Source organism: Dermacentor silvarum, chromosome 4 (genome assembly GCF_013339745.2).
Source record: "Dermacentor silvarum isolate Dsil-2018 chromosome 4, BIME_Dsil_1.4, whole genome shotgun sequence".
Taxonomy (NCBI): Eukaryota; Metazoa; Arthropoda; class Arachnida; order Ixodida; family Ixodidae; genus Dermacentor; species Dermacentor silvarum.
Window position 1 is genome coordinate 63,105,832 of NC_051157.2, and position 18,844 is coordinate 63,124,675.

The 18,844-nt window shown below is 45.1% G+C and overlaps 2 protein-coding genes across 2 annotated transcripts in view; both read right to left on the minus strand.

The window, feature by feature from the left end:
• Positions 1–3,165, minus strand: part of LOC119448639 (uncharacterized) — a 34,999-nt gene extending 31,834 nt beyond the window's left edge. Inside the window, exon 1 of the mRNA XM_049666441.1 lies at positions 2,824–3,165. Coding sequence (XP_049522398.1) covers positions 2,824–3,165 — 342 coding nt within the window. The remainder of the gene's footprint in view (positions 1–2,823) is intronic.
• A 985-nt stretch (positions 3,166–4,150) lies between these two features.
• Positions 4,151–14,711, minus strand: LOC125944966 (uncharacterized). The gene is made up of 7 exons (XM_049666442.1): positions 14,696–14,711; positions 13,461–13,555; positions 11,160–11,270; positions 6,727–6,771; positions 5,929–6,003; positions 5,742–5,813; positions 4,151–4,432 (listed from the first exon to the last, which is right to left on the minus strand). The coding sequence occupies exons 1-7, from the start codon at positions 14,709–14,711 to the stop codon at positions 4,313–4,315; spliced, it is 534 nt and encodes a 177-aa protein (XP_049522399.1). The 3' UTR covers positions 4,151–4,312.
• Positions 14,712–18,844: the final 4,133 nt, after the last annotated feature.

Genomic DNA, 18,844 nt, shown 5'->3' on the forward strand with positions numbered 1-18,844 from the left:
TTTTCATGGTTTTGTTACTGATATTCCCCTGCGTTTTATTTTTTGTATTAAGTGCGCCAGCATCTAAACTCATGGTTGTTCCTGGGCATACCCTGCGATAAATAAATGATTGTTCCTTGCATTGATTGATTGATTGATTTTTTCGACCGTACAGAATTTTTAAGACTCGCCTGTGGCAGATAGCATATGTCTATTCACTGAGCAGGATTACTGAAAGAAGTAGAAATTACTTTCACGAGAAAACGAAATGCATAATGACGAATTAGCAGATACTCACTAATTCACTCTAATTAATTCCAATATGACACATATTGCAATTTATAAATTGCAGCCGGTGAGTTCACAAGGTGTATCCACTTGGAACAAATTTTCAGGCTGACATCTATTTCGAGATATTCATTTCCAAACTGTGGCACGAAATACATGGGCATTTCAGTTACTTCTGTGCTTCAGTGCATGAAATGGCGCTTTGTTAAAAAAGGGTAAGCGGAACATTTGTGCATTTTTACCGCAAGTCTCATCACAGATATCTCAAACCCATGTGATCCCCAGGATTTGTTCGAAGTGGATAAGCATTGCAAATTCGCCGGCTACAATATGTAAATTGCAATGTGTTCCGAAAAGTAATTAACTAAACAATGAACAAGGGATTTTTGTTAATTATTCTATCATGCACTTCGATTTATCGTGCGAGTAATGTCCACCGCTTCGAGTAATCCAGCTCAAAGACTACAATTGCGCTATCTGCCACAGGCGATTTTTAAAATTCTGTATGGTCTAATAAGAAAACCCCGATATATTCAAAGTAGAGTGTATCATACGGAAATGTATGGTACTTATTCAGACGTACCTCTCTTAAGAATGTATTCAAATGTCTTTTTTTAATCTTGATAGGTAATCTGTACTACAGAAACATTGATGGTATTTGTACTACAGATTACCATCGATGTTTTACAGGATCAATTAAAATTAAATTATATTATGGGGTTTTACGCGCCAAAACCACGATCTGATTATGAGGCACGCCGTAGTGGGTGACTCCGGAAATTTGGACCACCATTCTTTAACGTGCACCTAAATCTAGGTACACGGGTGTTTTCGCATTTCGCACCCATCGAAATGCGGCCGCTGTGGCGTTCTACGGATCACTCAATATATTCAATATAGAGTATAAAAAATGGTCATCAAATAAAATGATACGTTGCTCAAGACGCCACCTTGGACTACTAATTACCGAATTTTATAGCTGCTAAGCTGTGTTTCGCCATTTACCAGAGAAAAAACACTTTAACCAGTCTACCTTTCCATAACCTAAAATATTCGAAAGTGCGAAAGTACGTCAAGTTATCAAAGAAGTAATACCACATCCTCAGAGAAAGAGATAAAAGGAGAAGAATGCTCCCAGCGACTCGGCCAATTAAGAAGCCCAAATGAGCTTATTCAGGGAGCAGAGCAGTTTCGTTCACTACCAGCAAATTCCGCCAGGTTGCCCTTCTGAGTGGCGGCTTTTGGCTGCTCTTCTGATTTGCCGTTCTGAGTTGAGGGCCGTTATATCTTCTTCGCTCGAAGGACACACGGTGGTATTCGGTCGCAGTCAAAATGCACTCGTTTACTATAAAGGGATTAGGGCCTGCAGTCGTTCGATGATGGGAAATGTTGTTAAGCATTGGTTTCAGGTTGACATCGTTGACTTGCGCACAACACGGACTCAATCATTCGACTTCGTCAGAGTTTGCATATTTCTGTCCAGTACATATGCGATATTAGAGCGAAAGCTCTACTACACCATGTCTCGCAAGGTCATTCATCGCGTCGCAATGACCTTGAGCCACCGGAGCGCGAGCCTCGCTAGCCGCTCTTCAGTGTTCTCGCACGGCTCGCGCCACACCTGCAACACTTGCGGCAGGTGTGACGTCACGCCACATGATCCGCTGCGGAGAGGCGACGCAGCTGCGCTCGCTCGGAGCCTCGCCGCTGCGGTACCACGTGACTCGGCGAGGGTTTAACGGCTACTTCGCTGGCGCTTGGTCGCTCAGTCTCGCCATGGATGGCACGCTGGCTGGGTCATCCGCGCGTGCGCTTCAGCGCAAGCGATAGTCTGAATCCAATCATGCAGTAGATATAACTAGACGGCAGAGGTGAAATCTCAAGCAAAGGCAAAGTTGGCTGCTGAAACACTGGAGCAAAGGGAGGCCAGATTAGCACGTTATAGAGAAGCTTACCAAGCGCGGAAGCGTGCATTAATGAAACGCTCTGTGCATAGTCTATGCAAAACCAAGCCAAACAGACCCTTCGCTCGTGATAACTAGGTTTACAAGAGCTAAATCTCTTTTATTTCTTGTTAGCTTTGTAGTTTTCTGCGGTGCCATATCGTATCCAGGGAATGCACAATTCTTCATATTAACGACCTTCCAGCAACAAAATCTCATAACGGTTTTGTGACGCTGCCGTCGGTATAGTGACAATTGTTTGGGCAGACTAACGGAGCTCACTAGCAGGAACATACAAACTTTCAAGCTCACGGTGCCCTACATCGATTGCGATGCCTCTGTTGATAAATTAGCACAAGAAACACGAAATAAAATGGTTTCATATTATGTTGTCGGGGGAATGTTGCAAAAACAGCACAAAGTACGCAGTCGCGTAAATTGGCACATTGGCTTATGTCACCATGCGAATTACCACACCATGCCCCCAACCAGCAACCGAAGTTAAGCGCTGCGCTTGCCATCCCACTTATTCAAAACGTTATATAAACTCCAGCTTCGAAAAATCGCGCAAACAAGACCGTATTCTCTATGGGTAGCGTTTCAGAATATTCACGCCAGCGATGAAGCAGTGCTTTTCGTCATCGCCACCTTGGTCATTGCGGAGCAAACCCGGGCTTGATGACCAGGGCTCACTCCTGCGGGGAGTTCTGGAACTGCGGAAGGCGGAGTGGGGGATGGAACGCGGTGTGTGCGCTTCGCCGATGCCTTGGGCCTGCATGTCGAGCGTTCGTCCTGTATCGAGTGCAGCGTCGCAGCGGCGACGCGCGTAGGCGGCCTTCAGGCGGCGATCGGCGACCATGGACGCCTGCGATATGCCGCTCGAGTCGTGGTCGCTGCCGGCGTGCGCTGTTGGGGGCTCGCGATCACTGTACTGCTTGAACATGATCAGCACCATCACCTGCGCCGGAGTGGGCCATCGTCACATAAACAGCCGTCGGTGTAGCAAAAACTTGGGCCGAATTTCCACCGTATCACGGTGTTTATCATGTGTGTTAGGTAGACGCCGTCATGTGGCATTGTCGCGTGTCAAGAGAGAAGGTCACAAAGACTCGTTGAGGAGCTCTTAAGCTATTCAGCCAGAGCGCAGCATACTGTTACAACGTAGTCCGCTAATGTCAGGCATGGGTTTTCCTGAATGTGCCACACGCACACATGCACGAGCATATGTTCGCACGCAACACTCGGGGCTTTCTGCCGATGCATAACCGACACAAATCCATGAGTCTGCTGAGGCTACTATTGTGTCTGGTCATCCTCACAATTGCAATGATTACCAGTCATGGACATGATGTTATGTCATGGTCACCCTTCGCTCATGGGTACACCTTCCACTTTGCCCGGACATCCAAGAAACATTCTCTGAGAGCGTGCTTCTGTGTAGAAGCATGAGTGACCGTAGCTCGCAATCCTCTAGAAACTCATAATCTTTGCGCCCTTTCCCTTTCATCCATATAGTCAATACCAATAGACGATGCGTATACAAAGAGAGAAGTGAACATGTTAAGCAGGCATGCAACTCACACAGATAGAGAGAGAAAGAGGAGATTAACGACTGATTGATGACCTAACGGCCCAAAACAGCACTGGTCAGCTATGAGAGAAAACCTAGCGCAAGACTCGGGCTTAGTCTCCGGAGACATTAGACTTGTGATCTATAGTGATTGTGGTCAGAAAATCGTAGGCAATGAACCCCTGAAGAGGGTAGTGGGAGAGGGAAGAGTAAACGGCGAACAGAAGGAGGGACGTTACGCTCCCGTTAAACAGTAAATGAACACAAACTACACAATGACCCTGACCGGTAAGCATTGCAATTGTGAGAATAATCAGACACAATCGACCCACTAATCTGACATTCACAGGTGAAACCAGCCTGTCCTCGCGGCCGGCTCCTGTTAACCACGAAACTGTTTGTAAGTCTGGCTACGCTGTGGAACTCCTTTCTCAAACCATTTCAACGTAATTTATGCCTAAAATCCAGTTAACGTACGTGCTTAACGTGTTACCATTGCGAGTGTCTCTCCGGCATCGCTTCAACGCCCAAATTAAAGACTCCCTCCAGATTGTGTTTCTTTTGTGGTTAAATTATCATATGCAATTCGGCTACTTACCTTAAATATCGCCACTAGAAGAATTTGAGGAAGTGACGGCTTCGAGTGGATTTTCTGCAAGAAGACGGTATCAGGCTCATTTTAGGTTGACTTCAATATCTGAACTCATCAGCCTTGAGTTAGTCGCACACGTAACCTTTATGCGTTACGCGATGTATGGTAGGCTAAATATTGATGCCATTTTCGCATTTTCCAACACAGATAAACCAGATAAGGTATCAGCACTTCTCGTCTATAGACAACGACGGGGTGAACTACTTTTTTTAATGTAACAACGTGGGTGACCAGAAAACATAATGCCAACAGACAGGAAGCCTGGGCGTGCGCAAGTTGCCTGGATCTCCACCACTCCATGGAGGGGCCGGTGATGCAATCTGCACGCTGTTCTAAGTAGAATCACGTGACGACGGCTCGCCGAGTTCTTCTCTGTTCGCACTTCGTATAAATTTCAGTATCTGCCATAGAGTGATTAGTTTGAAAGTTAATTAATTAAAAATTGTAATTATTCATTTATGCGGTCGGATTTCTCATTCGAGGAATATATGTCTCTTCAAGTAATCCCGGTCAAGAAGTAGAATGCAACCTGCAATTTTTGAAAAAAGCTTTCCGGAGATGAATATAAGATATGCAGATCCATCACACACCGTGAAATCTATCTGAAGCGAAACTATCGTGAAGCTGTTAATCAAATGCTATTAATGTGCCCATTTAATTTCAGCGCATTTGGCGCAAAGGAAACTGGCGCTCACGCACGCGCGCTTGCACACCCGTGCTGCGCAATGTGACACACGTGGTGATAATTACAAAAGTTAGTTGGCATTGACACTATGTAAGTACACGTGTGATTGGGTCCTAATGGTTAGAGCACCGGGCTTCTGTGCTCGAGGACCGAGGTTCGATCCCACCATCGAGTACTTATAATTCAATTTGTTAGGTATGATCTATTCGGCAAGACAACATCAGCACCCAGCAGCCACGGTCAGGAACATCCGAGAGGGTTCGGAAAGAACGCTTCGCTGTAAGAACATCACCTGGTATATATACTGGCCTCGTAAAACGCACGAGTTAGACTTAACCGCTTTATTAAAATCGCGCATTTTTAAAACATTCGTTGGCAGCAATTTTTTTTGAATGACTGCAATATGACGATATTTATTGTCTTGCCGGAGCGTGTGGGTTGGTGCGTACGCTTATGCGACGACGTGTGTAGCCTTATTTGGTGGGCCGCTTCTTAACTCAGTGCATCGGAATTCCAGTAACAGGCGATCATCGCGAAGAGGCCGACACATACACGTAATTCCGCGCACTGGCTAACGCCAGAAAAATAATGTGGGCAAAGCAGCAGCGAATGTGGCGTACAGACCTCTGTAAAGGCCACGACCTTACGGGGGTACGATTCTCTTGTAGTGATGCGTTCAGTCGTGGTCTCGTAATCCTGCGTAAACCAAGTTGACCTTGTGGCGTATGAGGACTATAATAAATGTCGAGAATTCGACATGTTCGCGTTCAAGGTCAAGTGCACAGGCGTCCGCAAGCAGTGTATACCTTACCGAATCAAAGTGGTCACGTCCTACAGGATATCTCTCCATCATGTTCTCTTGCATGTAATCCAACGTTGACGTTGTCTGTAGCGTTAAAAAAAAGGCATCGAATATATAATATTCCGTAATTCCGGTGACATGGGAGTTTCGAATTCTGGCTGTGGTTAAACTACATGCATGTCTATTATAATTATGTGAACAGTAGCGGCACTTCTCGCAGTGTCCTTGGAATGCTTTAGTTGCCTTCTTTGCCTCTTCCCGTGTTTCAATCCTTCATAGTCTGTCCTCGCTTTCGTTGTATCGAAATGTTTTGCATTGCGTCAGAAAAAGAAAGGCAACTACTTTCTTCGGTAGTTTTGCGTAAGAATAGAACACGTGAATAAGGGAGTCAGCGAAAGTATATGATGCAAAGGTGCAGCATAGTTACGCATTTTTGTCCTATAGCATCGCTGTTGTTACAAGCGCTGCAAACGTTCATCCGATCCTGCATGTTTTGAACAGCGCAATTGTTATGACTATAGAGCAGTGGGTTAACCATATAATTAACATAACTGACTAGATTTCACATCTCGGCTGTAAACCCTCGTTTTCAGGGCTGTCGTAGCAGGGCCGTCGTTCCTTAACGTGCACATGCGCTACGAAAGCTATTAAGGGCACATCCTCCCCCGCCTTCGTGGAGTGGTTCTGTTGCAGTTATCGTCATTACGTATCCTTGGCTGTCGTCGAGCGATGGACTCCTTATACCTAAGCGAGTAATATTGCTAGCGAGGGAAGATAAACAAAGACGAGCAAAAATGTCTCGCTTACGTCTTCTCTTGCGGTCGCTGCGGTGCTTTGCAAGGCCCTGTAGCCCTTGAAAAAACACAGGAAAAAGTTTTATCTACGCTGTTTGCAATTTGCTATTTCGTGCAAGGTACACTGGACTTACGTCCAGAAAGGGAACATGTGTACAGGGCAACATGTATAAAACCATCCAGCTGGTTGGTTTTAGCATCTCGAATATCTCGAAGCAGACCTGGTATGAAATTCACAATTAGCTGAGGTAACCCCAGATATGTAGTGTATTCCCAGCAATAAATTAAGCTGTTGCCTAAACCACAACTTTATTGGCCTCAAGGCCTGTGCGGGAAGTCATTTTTAAAGGCATGTACCGTAATATATTCAGGGGGAGGGTTAAGAGAATTCTGTTATTTATCTGATTGTACGTTCTTATCTTTCGTGAAAGCAATGTCTGCCTCTTCAATTCCTAAATTATGGAGCTAAAGGTTCCTAAATTCCATAGTAAGTTATGACGGACGCCATAGTGGAGAGCTACGGATTTATTTCGACAACTTGGAGTTTTTCAACGTGCAACCAAAGCACAGTACACAAGTGTTTTTGGATTCCTCCCCCATTCAAAATGGGGCTGCCGCGGCTTGGAATCGAACCCGTCACCTTTCTCCATCACTGGTGCAAAGCAAACGCTATAAGACTGAACCCAAGTAAAATTGTTTTTATTGTGTTCCACTCGGAAGCTAAGAAAATCACAGATTTGCGGATTAGTGCTGTATAACAGTTGCCCTATCTATCGTGCTGACCATACGTAATTTTTTGGTGTTCTAGCTGACGGTCATTTAAAGTTTAGATGTCATATGCGTTCTGTAATTGAAAATGCTTCCTACGCTCTGCGCGTTCTCTCCCGATACAGACATTTTCTTGCTGAAGGCATTCTAGTTAAACAGTATTAGGATTCTGTTCATTCACACATGAGACATCAAATTGCTGTTTGAGGCTCCGCCAATAAAACACACTTGATACCCATTTTGAATTTACAGAAAATTGCTCTTCGTTTAATAACACACTCCCCACTCACTACAAGATCAGCAGACCTATTTAAAGCATTTGTGTTACCCGAATAAAGCAAGACCTTGCATTCCAGTCATTGGAAGATCGCCGTGTCATCGCTCTTTTATGTCTTTTTCACAGGTACATTTATATTAATAAATTTCACTGTTTGCCGCTTCATGTACCTGTGCGCACATCTCGACGCATTTACAATGCACTTAGTTTTGCACGCATTCATGGTCAAACGAAGGCATTTAACTCATCACCACTACCTCGAGCTATTGCACATTGGAATAGTGTTCTGGATCACATTGCATCCATCTCTAATCGCGAAACATTCCGTGATAACTTGAATTCGTTGCGTATTAATATTGTATAAAGATGTTGTACTTTGCTTTTTGTAATATTTGCATTGTTGCCTTTTTTTTCGTCTGTATCATTATTTTTTTATTTTTTGACTTGTAATTAGTGTTGCCCCCCTTACTCAATGCCATTCAATGGTATTTTTTATAAATTTAAGGTATTTGAATAAATTCAAAGGTATTTTGAATAAATTTGGTATATAAAAAAAGCCGGCAGATCCCACGCCCTGTGGGAATCGATGTTATGCGAAGCAGTGTGCGGGAGGCCGACCAAATTAACGGAATGATCATGAGCGCACCAAGACGTAGGCGGCCGTTTCATGAGCTACATGGTACGCATGTCATGACATTCATGTCATGAACTATCATTTATGTCCGAACTCATTTCAGTCACTTTTGAGTGTTATTCTCTTTTCGCTGAGTCACTGTCATTTTTGCTTTGTCGTGCTAATGACTATAATTTCTACCATCATCCTTTAGTGTTTACTTCACATAGTGCCCACGTCCGAACCCATTCCAGTGGTTTTTGGGTCTTAATCATTTTTCGCTGAGTCACTGTCATTTTTACTGAGTCATGCTCATGACTATACGACTTCTACCATAAGCATTTAGTGTTTCCTTCACTTACTACTTACGTCCGAACTCGTTTCAGTGGTTTCTGAGTGTTAATTGTTTTCCGCTGAGTCACGGTCATTTTTGCTGGGTCATGCTCGTGATTATGACTTCTACCTTCATCTTTTAGTGTTTCCTTCACTTAGTGCCCATGTTCGAACCCATTTCAGTTACATACCAAGTTAACGAAACGACCATGAGAGCACCAAGACGAAGGCGACTGTTTCATGACCTACATGACACACTTCATGATATTCATGTCACGACCTATCATTATGTTTTTGATACACTCTTGTCATACTATGCCAATTTTGGTACCTACCAAGTTAACGAAACGACCATGAGGGCACCAAGGCGTAGGCGGCTAGATAGATAGATAGATAGATAGATAGATAGATAGATAGATAGATAGATAGATAGATAGGTAGATAGATAGATAGATAGATAGATAGATAGATAGATAGATAGATAGATAGATAGATAGATAGATAGATAGATAGATAGATAGATAGATAGATAGATAGATAGATAGATAGATAGATAGATAGATAGATAGATAGATAGATACTGTCAAAGTGGCAAATCTCCGCCAAAAAATGCTTCGCATTTAAAACGCCTGTGATCTAATCACATATAACGATGCTTCCTCGATGGTATAGCTTATACAGAGGAAAATTTGATGAACGACTGTTACCTTGCTTAAATCCGCATTAATTAATAAACCCACTAGACACCAAAACACTGCAATTCTGCAAGCATTCTAGCTCTGAGCCACTCTTTTCCAAGTGCCTAGATATATTGATGGCCTTTGCTGTTACATCGTATTAGACGCGTACCTCTCTACGGAAACAAGATCTACTTATAAAAACACATCAGCAACTTTGCTTAGCGCAGGGAATACTGATGGCTATACTATAGTTTCTAAAAACTTTTTCTCTGTGTTGATAGCAAATTCAGCCACCTCTCTATATGCCTATGGACATGTTCAAATTCAAACAAGTTGCACTTTAATATTTATTGTTAACGTGAATTATTTCCTGTGTAAATGGATATTTCTACATAACCGACGTCATTTTTTTCTTGCCTGTTTTGCGACGGCTAACCCTCCCGTTAGCCTTCGTTCATTTGGTCACTCCGATGGCCAAGTAAACTTTCTTTCTCTGGCTTTGTCTAAGGCAAACGAAATTCATTACTTTACTCTCAGCACATCTTGCGCGCAACTGTTATATATATCTACATATATATTTATACAGACCTGCATATGTATTTCAAAGCTTTAAGCATTGGTTAAATATTCTCTTGAGCATTAGTCTCGTTAGTGTAATGTAATTTTTCTGTGCAGTCGATCGATAAGCTGTTATTGACGTTTAACGCATAAACAACGAGCCTGCCGAGTTTTGAAACTGCATTCGGTAATTGTGCTAGAATATTATCATGGCGCTTGCGTAAAGAAAGCCTACGTGTGCCTACGAGCCAGTTCTAAAAAAAAAAAAAAAGCAAGTAATAGATAAAACGCACGAGTGATATTTCTCCACATGCAGAAACATCTGCGAATCGAATAAGTAGGAAGAGCTCAGGTGTGCACGCAAGGTTAGGGAAAAAAATATTGCTTTCTGAAGCGTATACGTGACAGAAATACGCTTGTGGCTTCTTCCAAAGTGGAGCAACTCAGGGCCCCCGAACGCGGTATAAAGGATTACCCAGTTTGTCTTTTTCTTTGGCCATTGTTGCGGCAGAGCGCAAGACGACCTACTTGAGCAGCCGTTCTGTTTTGTTTCTTTTACCGGCAGTGCCAGCGTGTGACTTTTATGTTTTTCAGCTACTTCGGACAGCAAAAGAATAGGCGGCAGTAAAATAGCGCTGGAATAGCGTGTATTCCGCAGGGGCAGTGTGACGTAAAACACGTGAGCGGAATTTACAAGAAACATAATAAGTTGCATAACTTCTCTGCACTCGTATACTTGTTTCAACAGGGAATAAAGCCTTCTTAAGGTGGAGGAGATTGAGTATTAGGAACGTACGTCGTTTGAGTGACTCAATACAGCGCTGTCTTACTTTTAACCTTGTAGCGTAACTTGAAGCACGTTGTACCTTACATTGCTCAACGGGAGTGAGTGGAAATTTTCGGGGAAAACATGCGCCCCCTGCGTGCAAAGTATAGTCAGAGAACTATTTTTTAATGCGTGATTAATCCGCGATGGTAAGGAAAAAAGTTACCATCATAATGGAGGACACGGCTGAAGCAAATGTAATAGCAACACTGCCATACTTAGATCTACTCGGCATCAGTCAATTGGTCTTTGAGTGTGCAGGCTTAATGCTTTCTACTTACACTACAGTTGGGTTGGAATTTACGTTGCAATCAGGCGGCATAACTGCTGAAGCACTGTGCAGCAAAGTCGTCGTTGTTTTCAAATATTTTGATGACTTCGCTTCTCTTACCTCGTTGGCTACGGACTGAACCAGATAGTATAGTGCGATGTCACACACGAAGGTGACGACGATGTCGAATGCGTTCCAGAGAAGAAAGGCCCTGACGCAGACATGGTTTCCCTGAAAGAGTTTGATGACGGTTGTTTTCAAGCGAACGATCGCAGTGGACGCGTTGCAGATTCTACAGAAATTGCGCACAGAAGACCGTGAACTAGTCGAAGCTTAATACATAAAGATGGACATGCCTGTGTGAGTGGAACATCGATATCCCTGTTCGACTCGGAAATATATTCCTGAACCGTTGCGTTATATATAATATTTTTTACTACACGTAATTTTTGAAAATCGAGTGTGTCCGATAGCACGTTTCGAGTCTTTAAACTAGATTACTGCAAGAGTCTCTCTTGTTTTGTAGTGCTGCACGTATGGACTTGTCTCCTTTTATTTTTTTTTTATTTTTTTTTTGTACCTGCGCAAGCGCACTGCATCGTTAGCAAGCCAATGTATTGCGTCGCGAAAGTTCGCCGAATCTCGTTGCAAGTCTGCGCTCGCCCGTGTGTATACTGTCAAATTAAGCTGCGAATTGCTTTATTATAGTCTTAACTATAGCCCATCAAGGCGCCCTGTACAGTCAGACTTTCGCGTTGAACGCTTACGGCTTTTTTACTTTGCAGTTTATAACGAATTATATGCAGGTACGCTCTAAAACTCTGCGGCATAGCTCACGCAACCGACATGATAATTGATACTGATTATTCTTGAAAGTTACGCTTTTGCGGATAATTAACGGAATTAGCAAAATGACACCTTCTTTTTCACCTGTGTTGTAGCGATTATCTACTGTACAACGCCTTCATAGTTGTCGAATTACAATGCCAGGGAACATCCCCAGCACGTCCAATGCTAGCGGGGACACACGAAGCGGCATCGCGGGGGAACGGTTGACACCACCTCCAAGAACTGTTTATCCACGGCTGAAGTCCGCTGCATGGGTCTTCGATGCCGCGACTTCGCTACATAGTTTACTGTTGCCGGGTAGCTGTACACACTTCGTGTGTACAGCTGCACTTCGTGTGTACAGTATACGGGCTATTTTGCCTGCATCCGCCAGGCTGACCACAAGCTATTTAAGGGAGTTCTCGTGGCATGCCGTAAGTTCCAACGACCTGGGGAACGAGAACTTTCGTGCTCCCCATCCAAAGGTGTGGCGTGACAAGATCCCCAGGAAAACTGCACCACCCAGCCAAACGATACATATGGGGAATGCAAGGAGTAACCCGCATACTTTTCACGAAAGCTGTGTGGTGCAAAACGAATTGATTGAGAGCTTTCCCTCGACCATCGACTAATCCTGGCCACCAAATACGACACACCGACTAGGAGGGGGGCCATAGCGGATTATTCCGTGTCAATTTCTACATCGCGTAATTTCTCGAGTTATCCGTTAAACGCATGATTTGATTTTTGGCGTCTAACGTTCCAACGCAACATTACAGGGGTGTGACGGGCGCGGGATTGTAGGGGTCCCGGATCAGTTTTGACCTGGGATTCTTTGACACACACCCAAAGAAAGGTACGCGAGTGTTCATGCACTCTGCCCCCATCGAAATGCGACCCCGCGGCCGCGAATTGTATCTGTACGACTGTGATCAGCAGCATAACGCTAGAACCATGCAAGGTAAATATTAACAAGTTTGTTACCACGTCAATCAGCGATCGCTGCTGAGGGCTATGTATAAGTGGACCTCGAGGACTCTCTTTATTTACATGAAGCGGCTGCGCAACTGGAAAGCGCATAGGAGGTCGCTCGAGATACGTATGTGGCGTTCTTCTCATATATGCTAAAATATACGCTTTATGACACTGTTTGCATTGACATATTCCCAACGTAAGATATCTGTAAGATATCAAAGAAATAGGAGCAAGACCGACATTCGCAAGGCAGTTAGTATTGGCTAGAAGAGACCGCAATATCAGGCAACAGACAATCATGATATTTGCTATATTATTAAAGGGACCGCCGGCTAATGACAAACAATTTTTGCGAACGTTAACATTTATGAACTCGACTGTAGGTTCGCTAAACTTTCGGCACGCGAGCGCACTCTTGCTGAAGATATCTATATCAAAAAAGAACATTAAAAAATAAGAAACGGTTAATTTCTTTCTTTCTTTGGTCATGCACTGAATCGGCATGCGGAACCGAGCGGATTACTGTAAAAGGAATAGCTCTGAACTCTTAGTTTGCACATAATGTGAAAATGTCACATTGCAATTTTATAAGGGGAACGGGAGCTGACGATCACTCACGGTGCACTGGGAGCAGAGGAAGGCCACGTCGGAGATGCAGCACAGTGTGGACGAGAATACGGTTACGTACAGCACTGCCGCCAGGTCTGCTAGGCCTGCGAGAGAAACGAGTACCTGTGGCTTGCGCACAATGCTGCGAACTTGGCGAGCGTTGCTTATCTTCACGTAAAGAAGTGTTCTTTAACCTCCTGAAATTGTATAGTGCAGTGTGAGGGACACCATTGCGGAGAGTGTCGGATAAAGCTACACCTGCTGGCGCACTACGAGCACGTTTTGAATTCCACCCACCGTGAGACTGCAGCCTCCACTGGGAATCGAACCCATGACCGTGCGCTCAGCAGCAGGACACCATAGATACTGAGCCGCCACGGTGGCTTTCCCTCTTCACTTATATTTATTTAATAGAATGGGATATTAGGCTAGTTGGTTTGCACTAATCATGGTTTTAAGTAGCGCTAACTTGACGAAACAGAATAACGATGAAGGGAGATGCACACCAAGCGCTAAAACCTTTATTTAGTCTCATTCATTTTTACGACCCAGGGCAACACCTGAACTATGAGGCACATGGTAATAAAGAGCTCTGGATATATATTTCGATCACCCGATGTTAGTATGAGGAGCCTTAAAATGGGCCAAATTATCCACTCGCAGGCCTCTCTTCTCACTCGGTCACCGTATTATAGCCATTTTTCGTAAAAAGGCCTTCAGTTAAATACAATAAACAGCGCAAGGACTAAACTATACGACCGTTCTTAGTCCCCCCCCCCCCCCCCCCCCCCCGTTCTGGCGTGTTCTTTTTACAGCGAAGCTGTTAAGCGCTAGGTTTCCCAGGATAGTGTCCGTGTGTAGAAAAAAACTATCAACATCAGCATAAGCCTGGGCTCCGTGTGCGTGGCGGTTTCCCACCAGTTGTGCCTTAGCACAGGTGTCAAAACAGACGATGGAGGGTCCATTGTTATACCCCTCGCCACCGCCGATGCCTCTTTTACAAGTGTCGCGATACTCTGCGGCGGCACGTCCACCAATCGTTGTGCTCCTTTGTCTCGCGACGTAGAGATCGCGCTAGCACTGTTAGCAGTTGCCCTTTGGACTCGCTATGGGACGGACGCTCGTTTAACCACATCTTCCAGGATCCCGACGTCAGGATCCTGATGGTGCCGTGCAATGTGACACGTTTATGAATGCTGTTCATACGCTAGTCAATGACGATGTGGCGGACTTGGCGCAGCAACCACACTTCTTGGCCATCGGCCCAGGCGAAAACAATACGCCGGTGTCCTTGCTCTCTGACGAACATGCCGAAGACACTCAATCTAGTCAATGATAATAATCTATAATTTCACTATAGCAATATTCACTACAGTCGATCCACCATAGTCACAGCTTCGCTGGCTTCCATCTTCACAGTAGTGGAAGGGCTACGAATATTTTATTGCGATAGCAATTATATGGACACTTCAACCGAATTTCTGCCGTCGGCGTCGCCGTCGTCGTCGCCGTCGCCGTGAGGTTCCCTATAGATAAAATCTTCGCCGCGCGCCGTATGCCCGAGCGGAAGCGTGCGGGGACGCGCGCTATCACGGAGAGCGAACGCACTCAATCTCCCACGCGCAAGCAAGGAAGCAGGAAGCCAGCGCCGGAAAGAGCGGGGGGGGGGGGGGGGGGGGGGGGGAGGGCGCACTTCTACTCCGCCAACAACCGCGCTCGTCGCTCGTCCGCACCGTCTCTTATCTCCACACGGCTCTGACCTTTATGCGCCGGTTTTGAAGCGATAGACCGCACGTACCTTCGCCCGCAGCGGCGTATGCTTGCTGCCAGCGTTATGAAAGTCGTTGTCTGCAGTCATTCAGTGTGATCTATTCGTGTTTGTTCGTGCGCGCTCACAGTACGCTTGTTCATTCAGTTAGTAATAGTCGGGTCACATTTTCCAACGCACGCTACACATGCAATGCTGCCCGGATCGGCAGTGCAGCGCTACAGGTGTGTCCCTTTGCACGCGCTGCCCACGGGAAGCGCTTCTCATCAACACCACCGTTTCACACGCGCCTTCTCGTGGTCATCGAGCCTCTCTTCATGTCGGTCTACTTACGCTGCAGCACACCTGCTTACTTAATCAGCTCATGTTTACTACAATTCATATTGCTACCAAAGCCCATCACCTTACTTCGTATGACATTGCTGTGTTGCTATCGCATTCATTGCTTCGCCCTTAGGGCGAAACTGTGACATTTTTAACGTATTATGTCGGTCATACCAGCAAGTTTAACGGCCGGGCTAGCAATAACGAATACTTGTTTTTAGTGTCTGTATAGCACGCAAAAACTATTCAAAGGGCTTTCAGCCATAGTATGCGTACTGTCCATACACTTATCCAGGTTCAGGAGTTGTATTTACAAAAAGCGCTTACACTATAGTTGTTCGTAAGAGAAAATTCCAGCCAATCCCGACGTTGGGCATATTACTAGTGAAGGCGACCGGCTTATGGAAAATAGCACTTAAGGAAAAAAATTATTACATGTGTATTCCGACCCTGTTTCTTGAGAACCTGAAACATACGAATATTAGGCATAGCACGCAAGCTCCCACAAAAAAAGAAAGTTCTGCCAGCACGAGGTAAATCACGTTTTATTGCGATAGCAATTATATGGACACTTCAACCGAATTTCTGCCGTCGTCGTCACCGTCGCCGTCGCCGTGAGGTTCCCTATAGATAAAATCTTCGCCGCGTGCCGTATGCCCGAGCGGAAGCGTGTGGGGACGCGCGCTATCACGGAGAGCGAACGCACTCAATCTCCCACGCGCAAGCAAGGAAGCAGGAAGCCAGCGCCGTAAAGAGCGGGGGGGGGGGGGGGGGGGTGCACTTCTACTCCGCCAACAACCGCGCTCGTCGCTCGTCCGCACCGTCTCTTATCTCCACACGGCTCTGACCTTTATGCGCCGTGGATTCGCCGCTCAGTTTCCGTTGAAGCGATAGACCGCACGTACCTTCGCCCGCAGCGACGTATGCTTGCTGCCAGCGTTATGAAAGTCGTTGTCTGCAGTCATTCAGTGTGATCTATTCGTGTTTGTTTGTGCGCGCTCACACCACGCTTGTTCATTCAGTTAGTAATAGTCAGGTCACATTTTCCAACGCACGCTACACATGCAATGCTGCCCGGATCGGCAGTGCAGCGCTACAGGTGTGTCCCTTCGCACGCGCTGCCCACGGGAAGCGCTTCTCATCAACACCACCGTTGCACACGCGCCTTCTCGTGGTCATCGAGCCTCTCTTCATGTCGGTCTACTTACGCCGCAGCACACCTGCTTACTTAATCAGCTCATGTTTACTACAATTCATATTGCTACCAAAGCCGCTCACCTTACTTCGTATGACATTGCTGTGTTGCTATCGCATTCATTGCTTCGCCCTTAGGGTAAAACTGTGACATTTTTTGACGCCCCCTGATTGGCTCTGAAGCTCTCGCTGTGTCACGCGAGTCTATGTTTAAAATACTGACATAAAGGGACACATCTCCTGTGTATATTGCAAACCTTGAACAAATTCTGCTGCCATACTTTTCGGAGAAATATAGTTATGACCGCGTACCCAACTGACAGTAAATACCTAGGGCTCCTAAGAGCGTTCGAGTATGACATGAAGGCTCACCTCGAAAGGTTCTCGTAGATTCTCTCCGCATGTCAACTCGGAGGCGATGCCCTTCAGCAAGCGATTGCGCGTTCTCAAGAACCATATAACAGTTCGTACACTGAAAAAGAAACAAGTATAAAGAAAAAGGACTATAACTGTCCTAAGTTTTCGCAAAACGGTAGACTTTTGTTCTCATACTGTTTTTAAAGCAAAGAACGGGTATAAAAAAAGTAATAAACGAAACGCGAAATAAGATATACTCATTCTTTTGCTCCCCGATGCTCATAATCACCCTAACTTCACTCAGAAACCAACAGTGGGAACTAGCTCACATTGGCTGACACATTCACGTAAAAGTTAAACGATAGCCAGGCAGAACGCCTTTCTCTGGCCACAATAAAAATAATAAGGACAGAAGGCATCACCTGTAGTTGCAATTTCACGGCAGAATTTCATGGCAACATTTGGTCATAGTTGTTTTTCACGTGGTTTGGCAAGTTGCTTTGTGGCTCACTCAACGGCCACACGTGTCTATTGTATACACACATGTAATATTATTTACTCGCGCTCTCACTGGGAAAACAAGGCACAAGAGAAAGACAACAAGGCACGATTTCCTTACCAGGCGGGGTTCAACCGGACACTCAGGAAAAACATGCAAGGTTCGCTGGCAGCTATATCTCTAATAAACATTTTCAATATATAGCGTTCAGAAAGCTCCAGCAAAACGTAGAACATTCGATATACCAATTTACGAATATCATCTACACGGAGTCCAGCCATGCGACGATGAGACTTACAAGGCAGCCGAAGGCGATAATGTTGAGAAGGACTGCCCTGGACATGGAAGATTGGACTGCTCTCTCACTTCTAGTACGGATTTATCTTGAGGGACACTTGGTGCAAAACAATTCATACGCTTTTTACGTGTTGCCGGAGCTGTCCTGTATGCTTGCGGCAGCACAGAACGCTAGCATGATGTGACGCAATGGCGACGTAACTGCGTTTGTAGAAAGGAAAGACGAAGGAAAACCCGAATGCTTGGCTCTTCGACCGAGGCGACCACCCACTGCCGAGCGGAGGAGCTATGTAGAAGTAGATGTAGATCCTTGCGATATACTGGCATGTACCCACTCCGGGGGATTGGCCAAGAACCGGGTAGGTCGAAAAAGAATGCCCAGTAGAGTGCAAAATTTTACACTGGTTAAGTTAGAATCGGAAGATGGAGACTTAAGCCTGCATAATTTTGTAATTATGAAAATTCTACCATAACCTTAAAAATGAAGCAATTCAAATTATTTTTGGGCCAAAGAAAATGAGGCTTAAATTTTTCTATTCAGAGTTTAAATCTCACGGAATACGAGCCATGTTTTGTGGCAACAACAACAACCAGAAGCAGCGCCAACCTTCCCGTCACTGTGCCCAAATGTAGAGGCACCTAAAGATAGGACATTTGGAACAGTTAAATCTAATCCAAGAAGGCGGAGTGGTGTTTCTAAGCCCGCGCTCGTTTCGCTCGCGTGCCGTTATACAGATAAAGTTTATTCCCCTGATCTCTACTGTACGCGTATATATATAATCAGTGGTTTACTATATATATCTCTCCCCCCTTCTTATATGAGTGACTGTTGCCAAGCCTGTGCATTTTTCTGTTATACCTAGGACCACAACACTTTTCAGCGTGTGAGAGCCGCAAAAATTACAAATTTTCTTGTCGCTTCCTCCAAATAAACCGGGTAATCAAGGGTTCAGT

Bases quoted from the DNA above. Each gene is read 5' to 3' on its own strand.
- LOC125944966 (XM_049666442.1), bottom strand. The intron at 6,004-6,726 runs GTAAGCGAGACA...TTAACGCTACAG, and splicing joins CAGCGACCGCAAGAGAAGAC to ACAACGTCAACGTTGGATTA. The intron at 4,433-5,741 runs GTCTGTACGCCA...GTCTTCTTGCAG, and splicing joins AGGTCGTGGCCTTTACAGAG to AAAATCCACTCGAAGCCGTC.